Consider the following 22027-nt stretch of genomic DNA (forward strand, 5'->3'; position numbering starts at 1 on the left):
TTATCTTAGCCTGCTGGACAAACTTTCCTCATTCCTGAAGAAGGGCTAATGCCCGAAACGTCGATTCTCCTGTTCCCTAGATGCTGCCTGACCTGCTGCGCTTTTCCAGCAACACATTTCCATCAGTTTAGATTTTTCGTAGAGTAAGGAGTCAGGGTTCTGGATGCAGATGGGAAGGTGGAATTGAGGCCATTATCAGATCAGCCGTGATGTTATTCAATGACAGGACGGAGTTGAAGAGCTTTGAAATCCAGCATTCCTAGACTGCTCAGTCAAATGCCCTCATCTTAGTCGGAAGATTGTTAGTTCAAGTCTCATTCTTATGCACAAAATCTAGGCTGTTGTTCACAGGGCAGTTCTGAGGGACAGCTGCACTATTGAGAGATGCTGCTTTTCAATGAAATGTTAAACCAAGACCCTGGCTAGTTTGCTACGCTAGTAGACGTGCAATAGATGATTAAAGCACATGCATCACTGATGCTTGTTCTTTCCATCCTCCCCACCACCCCAGCAGGTAGAAAGTTGACGTTTTCACCATACTTAAGTGCGCTGCTTCATATTTTATTCATGATGACAACCTAAGTTTTTACAATGCCTTTTAGGAAAGCATTTTAAAACCGCTGAGGCATTTTTTTAATTGCTTAAGGACATATATTTACCACGTCAAGGGCAGTGGTGGTTGCTCATCCATAGATGGCCTTTGAAGGTGATGGTGAGCCATCATTATGATCTGCCGTAAGTCTATCTTTAAGGAAAACCAACAAAAAATCTTTAGGATGACCAACAGCTTAATACAAAATATATTTTATTTTAGGAGAATGTTGAGGAGGAGGGAAGTTGAGGGGTTTCTGAGAGACTTCACAAGCATGGCTGTGAGACTTTATGGCCATTCCGTGGTTGTTGGAGGTGAGATAGATCCAAATCAGAACTTCAGAGCAATAGCACACTCAGATATTTTGGAGACATGAGGTAGTTGGAAATGAGATGGTTGGTCTACTGGCAGAATTATATTTTTTTAATTCATTCATGGATATGGGTGTCACTGGCTGCGCCAGCATTTATTGCCCATCCCTAATTACCCAGAGGGCAGTTAAGAGTCAACCCTATTGCTGAAGGTCTAGAGTCATGAATGCCAGACCAGACAAGGTTTTCTGATTACTTCCCTGGCCATTTGAGCCAGAATGGGTTTTTCTGACAATTGACGACAGATTCGTGGTCATCATTAGACTCTTAATTCCAGATTTTTATTAAATTCAGATTCCCCAAACTGCGATGGCAGGATTCAAACCAGTGTCTCCCAAACATTACCTAGCTGTCTAGATTAACAAACTAGCAAGACTACCACTGGTCCATCATTTCCTCCTGAAAATGGTGGCAGGGTGTAATTCTAATGTCAATTAGAATTTGAGACCAGGAAAAAATGTTGAGTGTTCTGTTTCATGAGAACGAAGACAAGGGAGTAGGAGGTTGGTCAAAAGGATGAGACGGGCTGAACAAGGAATAATTGGGACTAGGTTTTGGGAAAGATTGGGTTTGTCATTAGTAGGGGAGCCAACTAAATGGATAATCTCTATAATAGTCCCAGACAATCCATAAGCAGTTACGGAGACAGATAGTGATAAGCCATTTGGTTTCCTTTGTCCTTAAAGATGATCAGAGCGTGGTGGTTATTTTTAGTTAAGGAGTAAGAAAATTTGTAATGGGCAAAATTACATCTCGGAAAATGTGAGAATTGCAGATGCTGGTGATCAGAATCGAAGAGTGTGGCACTGGAAGAGCACAGCCGATCAGGCAGCATCCGAGGAGCAGGAGAATTCCTGATGAAGAGCTTATGCCTGAACCATGAATTCTGTTGCTCCTCAGATGCTGCCTGACCGGCTGTGCTTTTCCAGCGCCCCACACACTTCTACGCAGAATTACGTATGGTCATCATAACTTGTACTTTGCAGTGGAGACCCTGGTGGTCAAGCCATTTGATGTCATAGAATGTGCCAGACTTTTGTTGAAAACAAATCCAGGACTAGCAGGTGTCATTTGGCTACACTGTTGGAATGTTAGCACCACTTTTAGTTGCCAGGAGTGTATCCTGGATCTACCACGAAGACCTAGTGGCGAGTGAGAGATCACATGACCATTCAAAGAGCTTCCTGCTGTTGTTCTAATCTCATACTAAGTATTGCCATGTAGCTATTCCTGCACATTTCCTGGGTATGATTCTCTGAACACAACAGAATTCTGTATCAGCAGTAGCCATTACACTGGTGCTTTTTGTCCTATGCAGCCATAGTTTTTAATAAGTCAAGATAGACAAGAAGGTGTAGTTCACTCATCCAGTTAGTTGAGTGCAAGCTCAGTTATCCTCTAACTTTTACTGGTTTAGCATTGATCTTGACAGATTTTTTTGCTCCTTTTTTCATTTTAGAAATTTAATTTTGCATCTCCTGTTTTGGAGAGCAGATTGTTGCTTGTTAATCCCATAATTTGCAATAGCTGTCTCAATGCTGAGAGTTCTGTTTGACTTACAGTTCCTATTATAATTTATGTTTAATATTTATACTTAGTTAAGGAGAGGAATCTCAGTAGATTGCAGCTAGATGACGGATGTTTTTCAGTTTCAGAACTTTATTTTGCTGTCCAGCTCTCTACCGTCAGGAATAAATATGGGGAATAATGGTTTCTGTATATTGCCAGCACAATGCACCTTAATAACACAAACTTGCTGCTGTGGCATTTTCTCACGTGTCTGGGAATTGTGTGCACTGAATGCAGTTTTATGCTTGCGGCTAATGTTTACTTGGAATTAGCTTATCCTAAGGGCCATAGTACAATCTCAAACCCATCGAACTGGTCCAAGCATTATATGTTGAAACAGTACACCACAGCATTTGTCTGTACGGATCCAGACATGACTGGCAGTGAGCAGTTAGTTTACAGTCAGTTCCTACTTTGACTTTGGAATGATGCATTATTACTACATTAAAATGTGGATTTATGCCAATCTGGGAACCATCTATTCTCAAATGATGCAAAATGTGGAGGTTTGATTTTGCCCATAATCTAAACGAATACCAGATTCCTTTTTTATATATATATGAATGCAGGAGAGTGTGGAAGATGGTAGAGAGGTGCTTAAGGAGACTGACTTAATACCATTATTCATCCCAACAAGAGTCTGTTTTACTCTTACCATAACAGCAGGGTACGTATGGTTACAAGATTTGTGCAGCACATCGAGGCGGTATCTTTTTACAACTTCTTCCCAGTTTATGAAGTGAGAGAGTTGCAACTACTAGCCACATGCTAGGGTCAGGAAATATCTTAAATGAAGACTGAAAGAACCACGGCTGCTGTAAATCAGAAAGAGAAGCAGCAATTGCAGGAAAAGCTCAGCATGTCTGGCAGCATCTGTGGAGAGAAAGCAGCATTAACGTTTCAAATCGAGTGACCCTTCCTCAGTTCTGATTTGAAACGTTAACGCTGCTTTCTCTCCACAGATCTGCAAGACCTGCTGAGCGTTTCCAGCAATTTCTGTTTTTGTTTATGAAATGTGTTGACTGTTCTGGCAGTACCAGCAGTACGAAAAGTCATTTTTAGATCATTATCCTTTAGAGTCATGCAACACATTTGTGTAATCTTAACTCATTGCCCAGTTTGATTCCACTGTGTGAGGGGCATGTAACCATGGATGCTTCACTTTAGTATGAGAGTGTTTTTAACAGTTAATCTTCACCATAGACTGTAATCACGTATGTCAGGTATTCCGACTTAGTATTAAGCAACAGTATCAAAAACTGAGGCATCAACTGAAAAGCAACACCCAAGATGAAAGTATGCCACTTTTCAAATCTCTTTTAAATTAGTTATTTAAATTTCTTAAGCATTTTGTCCAGCTCTTGTTCATAACTGGTGTGTAACCATTTGCATGTTCTGTAGCCTTACCTGGTACCCAATTATCATTCGACACAGATTTGCTTCTCCTTTTCTTTGAGCTACATAAAAGTCCTAATTTTTCTGATCGATGATCTTTCTCTAGCAAGTGTGTCTCCAAAACACTCCAAGTCAATTTTTGTAACTGACCTCTTCTGTAACTGACCAATAAGTTGCTGTTAACTGACATTTTCTGCTTGAAAGGTCCTCAAATTCTGTTTTACTGTTCAAACATGTTACTGCCTTTCATTGCCTTTTGTACTGAAGATAATATTCAATTATGTGTTCAGTCTTTTAACAGGCAAAAACTAAAAGTTAACTTTACTACAATATCAAAATTAAATTATTGAAAAGCTCTGACTAGATCCTACTCAAATTGCAGACAAAATGGGAGAGCCCTTTGACTTGTCACTGACTTTGTTCCAAATCCCCACAGTCAAGTTGAGGAAAACAAATGTCTGGAATCTTTCCTAGTTTCCCCAAGGTAATCAGACATGGTGATGAGGCTTAACTTTCCTTCGACCAGATGATGCTGTTGAAAAAGATGAAGTGTCTATTAATTTTCTTTTTATACTCTAGGGCCCCGAACGTTGGAATGCTCCCCCTCAACTCCCACCATGAACTCTTATTTCTTCAAGTTTATGGTCAACTTGCTGAAGCAGTTCAATAATGAGAAGAGACTGCTGGAAACACGAGGGCCTTTCATCATCCGGTAGGTGCTGAGTCCGTCACATCAGTTTTAGCATTCTGGTGTCTGTTTTCCTTCAGAAACAGTATGTATTGAACACAAGCACAAATGAGTGAGTGATCTGTTGAGAGTGATTAATTTGCCGCTTTTATGTATTAAGTGTCATTAAGCCAATTTTGTCTTGAGAAGATGAGAAATGTAGAATCATAGAATCCCTACAGTGCAAACAGAGGCCATTCAGCCCATTGAGTATGCACTGACCCTCCAAGAGCTTCCCACTCACCTACTCCAGCTTTAATGTGCATAATTCACCTGACTTGCAGATCTTTGGATTGTGGGAGGAAACCAGAGCACCTGGAGAAAACCCACGCAGACACGGGGAGAATGTGCAAACTCCTCACAGACAGTCACCTGAGGCTGGAATTGAACCTGGGTCCCTAGTGCTGTGAGGCAGCAATGCAAACCACCGTGCCACCCCTATATCCAGTCTTACACTCCTTACACTCCCACACATCCTATTTTAATTGACTTTGAATCTTTTACTCTCAATTGCAATGTGTGGAATTGAAATGCTTTCACACCCCTTTCTAAAAGGATGAAGGGTGATGGTCATCTTAAAGAAAAGAACACCTTTCCACTTCAGGCATCCTTAGTCAGTATTAAGCAAGCTCATGTCAATTGTAGCAGAATTTTGTAAAAGTCTTTACTGTATCAGAAATGGCCTTTAATTTTGGAGATTTGAGCAATGGCCTTTCTTTAGGGATCACTGTAATGTGAGGACTCAGCATTGAGATCACATTTTTTGGCAAATCCATTGTATGAAAGTATAAGTTGGCAACCATGATTCCATTGAGATGGCTGGTCTGAGATGTTTCAGTCGAGAGAGTCTCCTCCTGATGTTGGTCTTTCGTGAGATTTGACATTTGTCAACGTAAATGGAGTTTTACTGTGTTTGACTTGAACTGCACCTGATCTGAGAGTATTAATGCTAACATGGTACATTAGGAGGGAGAATAACCTGATGTTCCTCAAGCAGAATGTGTGCTAAATGAAGCCAGCCTTAAATATATATACTTATTATCTTTTCCACCACTGGTATCACATTTAGTTGATTAATCTAGAAGAAAATAACATACTCACGCCCAACAGACTCCCTGTGGATTCACGCAGATTAATTTCCTCTTGCTCAAATCAAATAATTTACTAATATGGCAAGTAAACCTTCTGTCTAATCTGATGTTGTACAGGATGTGTTGACATCATTGGCAATTGATTGATAATTCGTTGATGGAAAGGAAACAATGTACAAGGAATGGGCCTTTTTCCAGATGGCAAACAGTGACTCGTGAGGGCACCACAAGAATCAGAGCTGAGGCCTCAAACTGGGCAGCATGGTGGCTCAGTGGTTAGCACAGCTGCCTCACAGCGCCCGGTTTCAATTCCACCCTCCAGAGACTCTGTGTAGAGTTTGCACGTTCTCCCCGTGTCTGCGTGAGTTCCTTCCAGGTGCTCCGGTTTTCCCCATAGTCCAAAGATGTGCAAGTTAGGTGGATTGGCTGTGCTAAATTGCCTATATTGTCTAGGGATGTGCAGGCTAGGTGGGTTAGCCATAAGAAATGCAAGGTTACAGGGGGGTGGAATGCTCTTCAGAGGGTCAGTGTGGACTTGATGGGTCAGTGTGAACTCAATGGGCCATGTGGCCTGCTTCCACACTGTAGGGATTCTATGATTCTGTCAATATTCATAACATACATAAATGTACAGGACATGGGACCAAATGTAACATTTCCAAGTTCGTTAATGACAGAACTGACCGGGATCGTGAGGAAGATGCAAGGAGGCTTCAAGATAATTTATGATTTGGAGGTGCCAGCATTGGACTGGGATGGACAAAGTTAAAAATCTTACAACACCTGGTTATAGTCCAACAAGTTTATTTACAAGCACTAGCTTTCAAAGTGCTGCTCCTTCATCAGGTGGTTGTGGAGCAAGACCATAAGACACAGAATTTAAAGCAAAAGGGCTACAGTGTCATGGATCTATAATATATTAAACAAATTTAGATTAAATCTTTTACCTTTTAGAATGGATATGCTAGTTTCAGTTCTTTAAAATCCCAGAACTCCTTTTAGGTTGCATTCTCAGGATAACTTCAGCTTTTCTTACAATAGGTGCCATCTCAGTTCAGACAAAGCATTAAAGGTGTGAGGGTAAAGTCTGTCTGTGTCCCAATGTTGAGTCAGACTGGTTCTATTTCTAAAGTGGGACATACAGAATCTTAAATGGATTCATGCAGTTTTTGAGCAAAATAAAATGTAATTCTGTGCGTGCAGGAGAGACACAGTGAGTATGTGGTTGTGTGTAAGCTTGGTCAAATATATATATGTGTGTGTGTGTGTGTGTGTGAGAGAGAGAGAGAGATGGGTATAAGCCTGCACATGCTTGGCTGTGGGTGTGTGTGTAATGAAAGGCTCTGTGTGAGTGTGAGAATATATTAGTGTGTGTGTGTGTAGTTCAGTGGGGTCACCTGTAGTATGACATGAACCCAAGGTCCCAGTTGAGGCCATCCCCATGGCTACCTAACTTGGCTATCAGCCTCTGCTCAGCCACTTTGTGTTGTTGCTTATCTCAAGTCCACCTTGGAGGATGGTCACCCGAAGGCAGAATGTCCCAGACCGCTGAAATGTTCCCCAAGTGGGAGAGAACAATCCTGCGTGGTGATGTTTGAGTGGTGTCCGTTTATCTGTTGTCATAGTGTCTGCTGGTCTCACCAATGTACCATACCACAGGGCTCCTTGGCTGCAGCGTTGACCGAGTCACACAAGTATTTGTCACGTACACGGTGGGAGGTGTCTCCACATGTAATGGTGGTATCCGTGTCAACACTCTGACACATCTTGCAGCATCTGCCATGACAGGGCTGTACGGCATCGTGGTTGATGTCCTGAAAGCAGGGCAGTTTGCTGTGAACAGTGATTTGTCTGGGGTTTGGTGGTTGTTTAAAGGCGAGAAGTGGAGGCGTGGGGAAGGTCTTGGCGAGATGCTCCCCCTCATTGGTAATGTATTGCAGGCCACGAAGAACATGGCGTAGTTTAGGCAAGTTGGAGTGAGTGGACAAATTCATGGCTAATGTTTTGGTGTAAAAAGCAGAACAGCAGAGTTTTATCGAAATAGTGATGATTTAGAAAATATGAATGTAAAAGCGATCTGGATGTCCTTATGCACCAGTCAATGAAAGTAGACAAGCAGGTACACCAAGCGGTTGGGAAGGCAAATTGCAGAGGATTTGAGTTTAGACGTAGGTTACTCTCGCTGCAGTTACACACGCCCTTCGGTGAGACCACACCTGGAGCTTTGGACTCCCTCACTGGCAAGTGAGTCCATTCTTGGGTGGAGAGTGCAGTGGAGCTTCACTGGGCTGATACCAGGGATGGCAATACTGTTCCATTAGATTGGTCCTGGCACATCTTCACTAGAGTTCAGAAGGATGAGAGGGGATCTATTTGAAATGTATAAAATTCCAATAGGGCTGGGAAGATATTCTCCCTTGTGGGAAATCAAAAACCAGGGACTGTAGTCTCAAGGTATGTGGTAGATCAGTTAGGACTACAATTTTGCATAACCAAAAGAGCCGGCATTGATACGGGGGTCTTTCAGTGTCTCCGAATGTTCCACAGTGCTTCACATCCGTGAAGCAGTCCAGGTGCCAGCTATTGAATGGACTTGCAGAATAGTCAGTTACTTGCTTCACAAGACTTGCAGGCCAGTGACTGTAATCTAGAGAGGTTAGGTGCAGGTTGAATGAGATTGTCTTGTGCCCTCCTCGTGGATGTAGGAGATGGCCCAGGGGCTCTGATTTTAAACAAGGCAGCCTTAGGCCATAGGATGTAGGAGCCGAAATAGGTCATTTAGCCCATTGAGTCTGCTCCACCATTCCATTGTGACTGATATGTTTCTCAAACCTATTCTCCTGCCAGCTCCCTGTAACCCTCAATCCTCTTTCTAACCATGAATCTATCTCTGACTTAAATGCAGTCATGACTTGGCCTCCACAGCCTTCTGTAGTAATGAGTTCCACAGATTAACCATCTCTGGCAGAAGAAGTTCTTCCTCATCGCCTTGCATTTAAAGAATTAATTTTGTGACCTCCGGTATCCCAAAGCATGAAGCAGCCGGTGAACTACTGGGTTTTGATCACAGCTTTCATAAGCTATGATGTAATGAAAACCACATCATCTATTTTGGAGACGCTGGCTGACTGATAAGTATTATAATCTACCCAATCATCAAAGTAATGGATCGTTATCTCATGGGATCTTTTACGCACAGTGAAGACAGTTACAGGGTTTATCCCCTCTCCTGAAGGACTCTGGCAGTACTGTACTTAGGGGAGTGTCAGACTGCGTTTTGTGCTCAAGGCATGCTTTCCAGCTTTCTGCTCTATATTGAGCCAGCAATGGCATACCCTTCTAGCCCCATGGCTTGTAATGTTTGTGGCATCGAGTGGAAAGATACCAGCTCTCAGAGACGGCTACACAGTTTTAGCAGCTAACCATAAAGCAGATTGCCAAGACTGTGATCAGCAGCAACCTGCAGTATTCCAGAACCACCTGTCTCAGTCGTTTGAGTACAAATTTACCATAGAGCTCTAACTTGACTCTGCATTGTCCTCATTACCTGTGACACCTTGGACTCAACTAGACCAAAAGACCACCACCATAGCCCCCTGCGCACCTTTTCTAAAGCAGATACTCAACATCTCTTCAGGTAGGACCCTTACCTCTGTCCTGACTTTAACTGCATAGTTTTCCTGCTGAAAACATTTGACTTTTTCCCTCCAATCACACTATCAAAGCTGGATCCACCCTATGTTGCTGAAATACAGTCTGACCCTGGTGCATTGCCTGCCTTTCAGGCATTCATGGTATTTATAACACTATGGAGCCTATTGGGCAGCCTGTTATGAATTAGCTTCAAACATTTACATTCCTTGTAGTGCAAGACCTGAACTCACGTTTTACACAGACTGCAACTTTAGGATTTAGTGGACAAAGTACCTTTCCATAGATTTGCATATGGAAATAAGGCCCAGTGAGGCAATGTTTGCTTCAGCGCAGCGCAGGAATTAACAAAGGTGTGGTTTATAAATCTTCTTATTGGTAAAACTCTGGAAATTTTAGCCTGACCTGACTTTTAATTCTAGTTTGCAGTAAACAGAATCGTAGAGCAAAAAAAAAAGCCCTTTGATTTTTTCGCATTTCAAATGGTTTCCTGAGAAACGACTCGACGATTCCCATTGTACATCTTAATTGTCTCTCCATATTTGATGTGTCAGCAAGGCATTTGGGGCTTTCATGCAGACCCCATAGGATGAACCTGCGAAGCTGCAGAGGCCACTTTGGCTGTGAAAGATGACAGCAATTACTGTTTAACAGTGTGGATAACTGCCCCAGCTATCCAGTCAGATGGTTGTTCTATAATAGACACCCCTCCATTTTTAATTCAGAGAATATGCCAAGGCATCTTGTGCTTGGGAGAGCTCCATTTGCTCTGACTGATGAACCCAGTTTGTCAGAGGTGCCAGTTTGTTCATCTGTGGTTCAATTCAAATAAACCAGGATTTGCACAGTCCCGAGAAGGATGTTCGATTTATGCTGAAGTAGCTGTTTTTACCCTGAAGATCAATGACTGCAGATGCTGGAAACCAGATTCTGGATTAGTGGTGCTGGAAGAACACAGCAGTTCAGGCAGCATCCAAGGAGCTTCAAAATCGATGTTTCAGGCAAAAGCCCTTCATCAGGAATAAAGGCAGTGAGCCTGAAGCGTGAAGAGATAAGCTAAGGGAGGGTGGGGGTGGGGGTGGGGAGAGAGTAGCATAGAGTACAATGGGTGAGTGGGGGAGGATTTCCGCCACCTCCAAACAGACCCCACCACCAGGGATATATTTCCCTCCCCACCCCTTTCCGCCTTCCGCAAAGACCGTTCCCTCTGTGACTAACTGGTCAGGTCCACGCCCCCCTACAACCCACCCTCCCATCCTGGCACTTTCCCCTGCCACCGCAGGAACTGTAAAACCTGCACCCTGACCTCTATCCAAGGCCCGAAAGGAGCCTTCCACATCCATTAAAGTTTTACTTGCACATCCACTAATATCATTTATTGTATCCGTTGCTCGCGAAGCAGTCTCCTCTACATTGGGGAGACTGGGCGCCTCCTAGCAGAGCGCTTTAGGGAACATCTCTGGGACACCCGCACCAATCAACCACACCGCCCCGTGGCCCAACATTTCAACTCCCCCTCCCACTCTGCCGAGGACATGGAGGTCCTGGGCCTCCTTCACCGCCGCTCCCTCACCACCAGACGCCTGGAGGAAGAACACCTCATCTTCCGCCTTGGAACACTTCAACCCCAGGGCATCAATGTGGACTTCAACAGCTTCCTCATTTCCCCTTCCCCCACCTCATCCTAGTTTCAAACTTCCAACTCAGCACTGTCCCCATGACTTGACCGGACTTGTCCGACCTGCCGAGCTCCTTTTCCACCTATCCACTCCACCCTCTCCTCCCTGACCTATCACCTTCATCTCCTCCCCCACTCACCCATTGTACTCTATGCTACTCTCTCCCCACCCCCACCCTCCCCTAGCTTATCTCTTCACGCTTAAGGCTCACTGCCTTTATTCCTGATGAAGGGCTTTTGCCCGAAACGTCGATTTCAAAGCTCCTTGGATGCTGCCTGAACTGCTGTGCTCTTCCAGCACCACTAATCCAGTAGCTGATCTTCAGTCATAAGTGCAATTGCGGTGCTAAACCTCACCTGAAGTATCCCTGACTAAGGGAAGGAAAGCACCTTCCAGATTTTTACAGCTGAGTATTCTCTAGCCCTGCTGGAAATATGTTGGTGTGTGGGCATTAGTTGAGGATAGTTGAGTTTTGCTGTAAACTCTACTATAGTCATATAACCTACTGCTATTCGTTGTCTGTGAAGCATGGCTACTAGACTGAAAGATCAGAAGGTCCCCGACTCTGTTGCTGTTTCTATCTGCCATACGCTTCTTGGCTTGAAATCAGTAACTTCTCCCAACTCAACTGAGCACAAGCCTTACGCTCAGCTTAATGACATCAAAACCACCTCCATTATTCTTAATTATGTTCAATTCATTTTTACCCTGCATGCAGCATTGAGACTATGCTGATTGAAGACACCAAAATTATCCTGTGTAACTGAACCCAGGATGCATTTGCTCCTGCTTTCCTTTGCCACATTATTCCGTGTAGAGTCAGTGCTCTACCCCTGTCCCTCCCATCACTGTCCTGGCTCGTTTAGACACCTACCTTGTCCAAGAAATCCAGAATACATCTTGTGCTAAGAGCACAAAGTTGCAAGTGTGGTGCTGGAAAAGCACAGCAGGTCAAAATGAGTACCTCATTCCTGATGAAGGGCTTATGCCGGAAACAGCGATTCTCCTGCTCCTCGGATGCTGCCTGGCCTGCTGTGCTTTTCCAGCACCACACTCTCGACTCTGATCTCCAGCATCTGCAGTCCTCACTTTCTCCTAAAAGCCCAAAGGTCACTTCGAACAGTAAGTTTGTTTCTCTCTTCACTGGTGCTGCCAGACCTGCTAAGTATTTCTAGCATTTTCTGTTTTGAATTTCCAGCACAATTTTGCTTTGCAATATTTTCTGGATTGTCGATCACATTTTCCCCACCCTACCACACAATGCTCCATGTTGGCCCTCTTTTTTTTCTCAACTCCTCTCTGTGCCATTTATAGGTACAGATCTGATGTTTGTGTGCATGCTTATAATGTCCATCTGTAATCCTGTGCCACCAGTCCACTTCTCAATCTATACTGACCCTGTTCGGTTGCGTTGATAACATCAGGCTGGATAAGCAAGAATTACTTTCAACTTAGTCCTCTGAGATCTGAGCCATTAGGTTTAGATTGTACTGATACCCCTCCTTTGGGGCATCACGGTGTGGCACAGTGGTTCTGTAGTTAGCACTGCTGCCTCACAGCACCAGGGACCCGGGTTTGATTCCAGCCTCCGGCGACTGACTGTGGAGTTTGCACATTCTCCCCATATCTGTGTGGGTTTCCCTCAGGTGCTCCGGTTTCCTCCCAAAGTCCAAAGATGTGCAGGTCGGGTGAATTGGCCATGCTAAATTGCCCATAGTGTTCAGTGATGTGTAGGTTAGGAGTAAATGTAGAGTGGTGCTGGAAAAGCACAACAGGACAGGCAGCATCTGAGGAGCAGGAAAATCGACGTTTCAGGCAAAAACCCTTCATCAGGAATAGAGGCAGGGTGCCTGCAGAGTGGAGGGATAAATGAGAAGGGGGTGGGGGTGGGGAGAAAGTAGCATAGAGTACAGTAGGTGAGTGGGGGTGAGGATGGAGGTGATAGGTCAGAGAGGAGGGTGGGGGAAGGTAGCAAAGAGTACAATAGGTGAGTGGGGGTGGGGATGAAGGTGATAGGTCAGAGAGGAGGGTGGAATGGATAGGTGAAAAGGAAGATAGGCAGGTAGGACAGGTCATGGGGACAGTGCTGAGCTGGAAGATTGGAGCTGGGGTGAGGTGGGGGAAGGGGAAATGAGGAAACTGGTGAAATCCACATTGATGCCCTGGGGTTGAAGTGTTCCAAGGCAGAAGATGAGGCGTTCTTCCTCCAGGCATTGGGTGGTGAGGGAGCGGCGGTGGCGGAGGCCCGGGACCTGCATGTCCCCGGCGGAGTGGGAGTTGAAATGTTGGGCCACGGGGCCACACCTCATCCCAGCTCCAACCTTCCAGCTCAGCACTGTCCCCATGACCTGTCCTACCTGCCTATCTTCCTTTCCACCTATCGACTCCACCCTCCTCTCTGACTATCACCGTCATGCCCACCCCCAGTCACCCATTGTACTCTTTGCTACCTTCCCCCACCCTCCTCTCTGACCTATCATCTCCATCCTCACCCCCACTCACCTATTGTACTCTATGCTACTTTCGCCCCACCCCCACCCTCCTCTCATTTATCCCACCTCTCTGCAGGCACCCTGCCTCTATTCCTGATGAAGGGCTTTTGCCCGAAAAGTCGATTTTCCTGCTCCTCGGATGCTGCCTGACCTGTGCTTTTTCAGCACCACTCTAATCTAGACATTGGTTTCCAGCATCTGCAGTCCTTGTTTTTACCTGGTAAATATAGGGTAATAGGGTAGGGGAATGGGTTTGGGTGGGATACTCTTCAGAGGCTCGGCGTGGATTTGTTGGGCCGAAGGGCCAGTTTCCAAACTGTCGGCATTCTATGATTCTTGCTCTAGTCAACAGACCTCATTCCCCTCCTGGCAGCTTGCTGATCTGGTGACGTGCATCGTTGGTATGACCTGTTTAATTCTGAGCTCATCAATATCAAGACCACTTACTTTTAATTATATCTGCAGCATTAACCCTTCCACCCCATTGCCACTGCAGCTTGTCGCCACTAGTTAGGGCTGATGACTGGTAACAGAATGAGGTTTTTCAAACTGGGGCTAGGTTCAAAATGTGACAGTCGGTCAAAGCTAGCAGGCTACAGTGTGCCTGTGGGATCAAGAGGCTTGTGAGTTCACAGAGGTAGGGGTGTGCCTGAAGTTATGAAGTAGAGGATTTTGAAATAGAGTATGAAGAATTCAATAAATATTAGCAAGTGATGGAGGTGAGCAAGAAACGTTCTGGAATAATAAGTGAAATGTGTATGTCAGAACCATTTAGTCTTGGTTCTGTTGGGCATTCTCTGCCCTGATGTCTATATTTGCCTCTCTACCTTGTTGTCACTTTTTCCTACAAAAGTGTTCCTGAACACAGCTCTCTTATCTGGCCTTCAGTGGCTAACGCTTGTCCGTTTGTAATGTTGTTTAGTGTTGGGGGTATTTTTGCTCCGACCCATGGTGAGGCCCTTTGTGATGTTGTCCCATGTTATGAATGCTGTACAGAATCCAGTGAATTCAGCATTTATTCGCAGTGAACTTTGGGGACCTCCTCCTTTATATTGATGAGGTGTAAGATTGTGTAGGATTGACTGGACAGCTTTGTGCTATTAAGCAAAACTCTTGGTGGTTATTAGTCCCTGAGTTGAAGCTCTACCTGCTGGGCAGTGTTTACTGCTCACTTTTTCTGTGTAACTGGGCACTGTATTTTATTAAGTTGGTTTTTTTTCCCCTAAGAACACATCCCAGTCAGAACCTTTATTAGGTCTTCAATTGGATTCCTGAGCGCAGTGAATCCCTGCTGAGAGTCAGCGATAGCTCCCACCACTGGGATTAATTGGTACAGTCATTGCCTGTCAAATCTCTCAGCTTTCATGAAGCCTGCATTTACGTGGAAAGTTGGTTGTCGTCATGTTCAGGCTTTTTAAGTCGTTGACGTCTGTGGCATCCATGGAAACAACCTGAATTTTCATTCCTATGTATGTTAGTAAATGAGCAGAGCGTGGATGTAATCTGGTCATTAACCGGTAAATAAATAATAGAATTATACATCTGTGACACTTTAACTCCACTCCTGTTTGTGCTCATATGTTTAGTCAGGAGCCGCTATATTTTGGCAGATGTTGCAAAAGAAAACACTTTAGTTGTCAGCTAATTGGTTCTCAGCCTTGCTAAGAAAACAGTTGCCTTTGTTTATTTTATCAGGGTATCTAAAATGCAGTGGCGGTTTTAATCATCTAATACACTCCTCGACAGTGAATAAAGATAGCTCCGTCTAACCAAAGCAGGCGATACCTGTTAAAGACTGCCTAGCAAGTTGACACTAATTTGGCAGAATGTGTAGCGCAATCTGTCCATGATGGCTTGATCTCTGGCTTATAAATAAAATATTGAATGGATTTGTAAATTGTTCCTTCTGAAGGCAGCTGGTATTCTCCAACCCTACCTGAGAAGGACCCTAGGCATCCATTTTGCCTTTGAGACTCATTCAGTTCTAAGTTACAAGAAGCTACAAAAATGAAAAAAAAGCTTGCAGTTTGTGTATTTTGTGTCATTTCAGACCACTTCCAAAGGCATATGTGAAACGTAGTCTTTCTTGTAAAGCGGGAAATGCAGCAGCCAATTTGTGCAGAGCAAGATTCCATAACTTCTGAATGACTGCCCTGAATGGTGTTAGTTGAGGGTTAAGTATTGGCAAGAGTTCTCTTCAAATTAGTGCCGTAGGATCTTTTCTGTCAAAGAGGGCAGACAGAGCTTCAGTTTAACATTCATCTGAAAGAAGGTGTCTCTGATTGTGCAGCATTTCCTCAGTATTGCACAACCTAGCTTTTGTTCATCAGAGTAACTGGATAGCTGGTTCCGAAACAGGATTGTGCAACTAAAAGATGTGAGGTAGATCCCCAATCCTCTGTTCTCCGTTTTGCAATGTTTATAGAATCGCAGCATCCCTACAGAGTGGGTGCAGGCCAATGAGTCCACATCAACCCTGGAAAGAGCTTCCCACCCAGGTCCATCCCCCTGCCCTATTCCTGTAACCTTCCCCATCCAGCCTGCACATGCCTGGATACACTACGGGCAATTTAGCATGGTCAATACACCTACCTTGTACATCTTTGGACTGTGGGAGGAAACTGGAGCACCCGAAGGAACCCCTCACAGACACATGGAGAACATGCAAACTCCACACAGCCAATCTCCCAAGGCCGAAATTGAGCCCGGGTCCCTGGTGCTGTGAGGTAGCATTGCTAACCACTGAGCCACCGTGCTGCCCTCCTGACTGTAAAAAGACTAAAACAGCAGAGTCAATTTTAGAACCACCATTCAGACCGTGCCTTTGTGGCACCCGTATCCATTTGCACCAAGCTGCTGGATAGGTGCAACTTTGGGTTCCCTAAAGATTTGACTGTTCACCTAACACTGGATTCATAATCTCCAATTCATCTAACTCCCAACATCTTCACCTTTAACAAGGTGAAATGAATGCTGGATCACCACAAGTTGTACAGCAGCTACAGAGCAAAAGTTGTCTATAATTACTAACATAATCTCACTCCTTCCGCCTGTTCTCTTTGTAAGTTTTTGTGAAACCTTAGGGATGCTTAAAGAAGATTTATATGACTGGATGTCGTACTGGGACATGGAGATGATCCCTCATTATTCTGCCTTCGTTATCTGGTCCCGACTTTGATTTGTACAGTCTGAAAATGAATCAAATTAGCGTGAAACATCAATTAAACATAATTTTGCATGTTTCCCAATGGGGTACACTGTTAAGGCTGTAGAAATGAAGTGCTTGCAGCCAGCATTGCAAGCTATTTGTAACTTTTTGAATGAGCACTTCTGCTGGTGCCACATTCCTTTGCATTCTTTGGAATGGAAGTATCATTTTTATCTAACTGCATCAGTGCTTTATGTTAACCACACATTGCATTAATAACATTGCAGAGAAAATTAAATTTGCTGGAATTAGAATTTGGCAGAAAGAAGTCTGTCTTCCTGCATCTAATGAGAAGAATGTGTGTGACTCTTTGACAAGGGTATGTGGGGCATGGGTGGGGTAATTAATTTCATATTTAAGTCATTTAAATTTTTCCAAAAAAGCGAGCTCTCATGAGGGTGAAGGTCACTGTGGAATGGAGCTGTGCAGAGCAGTGCTTAGCTAACAGATTTCAAAATGAACTATATCAGAGTGTTCTCTACCATTGGTCTTTGTACCAAAGAGTTTGGGTAAGGCCATTCTAGAAGTCTGTCTGTGTGTGTGTGTGTGTGTGTGTGTCTGTCTGTCTGTCTATCTGTTGGGTCATGTTCAGCTGGTTCTTTCTCCATATCGTCTCGTTGCTCTTGTGCATGAAGTGTGGGTGAAGCCTGCCTCGGCATTTGGTGCATAGGGAACCGTTACTCCGTCAGGGCTGAGAATGGAGAAGAGAGAATTGCCTCAGAAGAAAAGAGAGAGAGGCTGGTGTATTTTCGAAGAATCTCTGGATTTCTCTCCGTTAGATTTGTTCAGTGAATGAGTACATAGAAATTTGAAAGTGAATAAGGTTTATTGTTAAATGAGTACAGTGAAAAGTTTACAAGTGGCCACTTGCAGCACCATCCTAGATAGAAAGGTACTTGGGTGCCGTAACTTAGTTACAAAGCAGAAAAATGAGGAAACCTAGGTTAAAAAGTTAAATATTACAGCCCTCCTTATTAAAAAGTAGAACAGCAAAGAAACACAGTTAACAGTTCAACATCACACTCTGTAAGTGCCTCGTCCTGCTAGACTCACTGCTCACTTTAACCTGTTCCCACCCATTGCCACATTCTTTCACCATTGCTGCCAAAAAGAAGAAAAAGGTCAAGATGAAAGAGAAAAGAAAGAAGAATACGGGTGGGCTTAGCAGCAAGAACACTGCCTACCCTGCCATTGCCACCATCATCTTTTTGAAAACAAACTTCAACCAAGTTATTTATTAAACGCCGTAAATATAGTGAAGCTGGAGGTAGGGCAGCTGGGTGATGTCATTGGATAGCTGATGACCACATGGGCAACACTTGCAAATCTCAAGCCAAACCTGAACAAGGAGAGCGAAAACAAAAATTACAGGTATGGCAGCATCTGTGGAGAGAAAAACAGTTGACGTTTTGAGTCCAGTGACCCTCTGACCTTAAAGAGCATTGTCAAGGAGGAAAGAGAGACACAGGCATAGCTTGCCACTTGGTGACTATGATTACCACCTCGTAGCTGTGGGGGTTAAAATATCTCTGAGCTGGGTCTTAGAACTGGAAATATTGAATTGAGAGCTTAACTCACAAGAAGACCTTTAAGTGCTCAGTACTACCAACTGTTCCTTGGAAGCTTATCTCTGCTGAAGTAATGGAGAACATTTGTCATTCAGATAGAATAAAGATTAATTTCTGTAGGTGTTCAAAAACGTGCGTGCAGGAGGTCAAATACCACAGAGCTTGGATTCCCCACCTCAGGTTTTTGACACCAAATACATCACCCACCTTTCACTTTTCACAAGATGTTTAAATATGCAGTTCTGGCATTCCTGTTTTCTTTAATACCCCTCAGTTTCTGTGGAACTTGCTGCTGTGTGATGCAGAAATGGAGTTTGAGGCACTATAAAGCCTGAGTTGAGAAATTGTGAAGCTTGTAACCTTGCATTTTGAGTAAAGGGTCCTGATCTGGAGAGCAGAAGGTTCATTAAACAGTTGTGATCAAGATTAATCTCAAGCTTCGAGGCTGAAAAACTGTAAAAAGGGTGGAAGACACAGCAAAGAAAATATCATACCATTATAGAATCTCCTCCTCCTCCTTGTAAAGCTTCAATGAGTAAATGAAATTTCACGTTAACTTGGTGAGGTGCTTTAATGCACTGGCAATGGTACCCAGGTTGCCCTTGCCTGAGAAAAGTGAGCACACTGCCCCAACCACATCAATAGAAACTGCTCAGAAAAAACATCAACCGGTGATGGGTCAGTCTGGTCCTTTTGGGTTTACCTTATGTAAAAGCTGATGCCAGCCCAAGGAAATCTGCCTTTCATCAGTAGAATTGCTGAGGCTGTGCCAATGATGGAGGATTAATGAACCAGAATGTGCATCAGTGCTTTGAGCAAATGAATGATTTATAGCACTCAGTCCCAGATCAATCTTTAATGTTGGATAAATACGTTTCTTTGTCTGAATTGAATATTTAATCTATCCGCAGGTAAATAGCATTTTCTTAATCTGGTGAGTAGGTATTTGTAGAGCAAACCCCTCCTTATGAGGGGGAAGGCAATTAGACTTTATTAACAATCCAGCTGCCTGATGTGCAGCTCAATGGTAATGCACTGGAGGCAGGGACCTCCACACCCACAAAGGCTTGTGCATGCATTCTCCCTCATGCATACACGCATGCGTTCTCTTGCACATGCATGTACACAGGCATGCATGCAGACATATACACAGGCGTGTGTGCGCACAGATGCACACAGACACAATGTTAATGACACTTGTGCATTGTTGTACATTCCCAACTGCATTCATTTCCATTTTGTGTGTGACTAAGTTTCTCATGTAACCATTGTTCAGCAAAATGAATCATGAAGTATCTTAGCAAGCTCCCTCGCTGTATTAGGATTTGGGAAAGGATATGTTATGGGCAACACCTGGTACTTCTCAATCAAGCCTGGCTGGTGCTGTGTACTTGAGAATTATTGGTAAAGAATGGGAGCCACCATTTCACGTGAAACTTGAGAGAATGGTGGTCATGTAAGAAAGACATTTGCACAGTACCTTTCACAAACTCAGGAATTTCAAATTTCTGTCGATGTTCAAAACAGTGCGTGCAGGGAGTCAAATATCACAGAGCTTGGATTCCCCACCTAAGGGTTTTGACACCTAATGCGTCACCCACCTTATACATTTCACAAGGTGTTTAAATATGCACCTTTGAAGTGTACTCTGTTATATTACAGGAAAAATACACAATTTTAGTGGCATTGATCAGCCAAGATTCTGGCGACAATTCCCATCCTCTCAATCTGCATCTTTAAACCTCTTCTATCAACCTGAGAAAGCAGCCAGGCCTTTGGTTTAATACCTTATCTGAAAGATGTCATCCCTTGACCGTGCAGCACTCCCTTGGTACTTCAGTGAAGAGATATTGAAAGGATGTCTTACAAAGGAATGCCTGTTTGTGATGACACGAGGGTGAAACATTCTAATGTGCTGTTGTGGAAGTGGAACCCATCTACTTTCAAGCTGCCTCTCAGCACAGTAACTGAGAGTTGGAGGCATACTGCTGTGAGCATAGTCCTTTCCCTTTTAAGAAGGGAAAGTCTGACATCTTGTCATATTACCCAAGGGGTAATTTTATTTCTGAAGAGCCAGTTTCTTTGCATTTCAAATAGTTTTAAAATTAAAATGTGTCTTAATGGCAAAACTGTTTCTGTGTTCCTGCCATAGATTTATATTATCCCACGTTTCTTTCACTTTGCAGTTGTCAGCCTTCAGCAGAGCAGTCTGCCTCTTGGGTAGCTCATCTTTGCTCTTCAACAAAAATAAGAAAATATCCAACAAACAGATGGTTTCAAAATTTCCTGAACAGGAGTTGTTACTGAATAGGCAGTCAGGGTAGTCCAGTCAACGTAAGAGGGTAATGAGGTAAAAACAATGACTGCAGATGCTGGAAACCAGATTCTGGATTAGTGGTGCTGGAAGAGCACAGCAGTTCAGGCAGCATCCAAGGAGCTTCGAAATCAACGTTTCAGGCAAAAACCCTTCATCAGGAATAAAGGCAGTGAGCCTGAAGCGTAGAGAGATAAGCTAGAGGTGGGGGTGGGGAGAAAGTAGCATAGAGTACAATGGGTGAGTTGGGGAAGGGATGAAGGTGATAGGTCAGGGAGGAGAGGGTGGAGTGGATAGGTGGAAAAGGAGATAGGTAGGTAGGACAAGTCATGGGGACAGTGCTGAGCTGGACGTTTGGAACTAGGGTGAGGTGGGGGAAGGGAAAATGAGGAAACTGTTGAAGTCCACATTGATGCCCTGGGGTTGAAGTGTTCCGAGGCGGAAGATGAGGCGTTCTTCCTCCAGGCATCTGGTGAGGGAGCAGCGGTGAAGGAGGCCCAGGACCTCCATGTCCTCAGTAGCGTGGGAGGGGGAGTTGAAATGTTGGGCCACGGGGCGGTGTGGTTGATTGGTGCAGGTGTGCCGGAGATGTTCCCTAAAGCGCTCTGCTAGGAGGCGCCCAGTCTCCCCACTGTAGAGGAGACCACATCGGGAGCAACAGATACAATAAATGATATTAGTGGATGTGCAAGTAAAACTTTAATGGATGTGGAAGGCTCTTTTAGGGCCTTGGAAGAGGTGAGGGACGAGGTGTGGGCGCAGGTTTTACAGTTCCTGCGGTGGCAGGGGAAAGTGGCAGGATGCGAGGGTGGGTTGTAGGGGGGTGTGGACCAGATGGCCTCCTTCTTTAGAGACCGCAATTTCCCTTCCCACGTGGTTAAAGATGCCCTCCAACGCATCTCGTCTACATCCCGCACCTCTGCCCTCAGACCCCACCCCTCCAACCGTAACAAGGACAGAACGCCCCTGGTGCTCACCTTCCACCCTACCAACCTTCGCATAAACCAAATCATCCGCCGACATTTCCGCCACCTCCAAACAGACCTCACCACCAGGGATATATTTCCCTCCGCACCCCTTTCCGCCTTCCGCAAAGACCATTCCCTCCATGACTACCTGGTCAGGTCCACGCCCCCCTACAACCCACCCTCCCATCCTGGCACTTTCCCCTGCCACCGCAGGAATTGTAAAACCTGTGCCCACACCACCTCCCTCACCTCTATCCAAGGCCCTAAAGGAGCTTTCCACATCCATCAAAGTTTTACCTGCACATCCACTAATATCATTTATTGTATCCGTTGCTCCCGATGCGGTCTCCTCTACATTGGGGAGACTGGGCGCCTCCTAGCAGAGCGCTTTAGGGAACATCT

At 44.4% G+C, this 22027-nt stretch overlaps 1 protein-coding gene across 3 annotated transcripts in view; it reads left to right on the forward strand.

Moving 5' to 3' along the window:
• Positions 1-22027, forward strand: part of vac14 (vac14 homolog (S. cerevisiae)) — a 363248-nt gene that overhangs the window by 174901 nt on the left and 166320 nt on the right. For all 3 annotated transcript variants that reach the window (XM_087996063.1, XM_043707329.2, XM_043707330.2), the window contains one exon: positions 4507-4639. In XM_087996063.1, the coding sequence (XP_087852189.1) occupies positions 4507-4639 (133 nt within the window). The remainder of the gene's footprint in view (positions 1-4506; positions 4640-22027) is intronic.

Source organism: Chiloscyllium plagiosum, unplaced genomic scaffold, assembly GCF_037043375.1.
Source record: "Chiloscyllium plagiosum isolate Xiang-an unplaced genomic scaffold, Cpla_swu_hap1 HiC_scaffold_17, whole genome shotgun sequence".
Taxonomy (NCBI): domain Eukaryota; kingdom Metazoa; phylum Chordata; class Chondrichthyes; order Orectolobiformes; family Hemiscylliidae; genus Chiloscyllium; species Chiloscyllium plagiosum.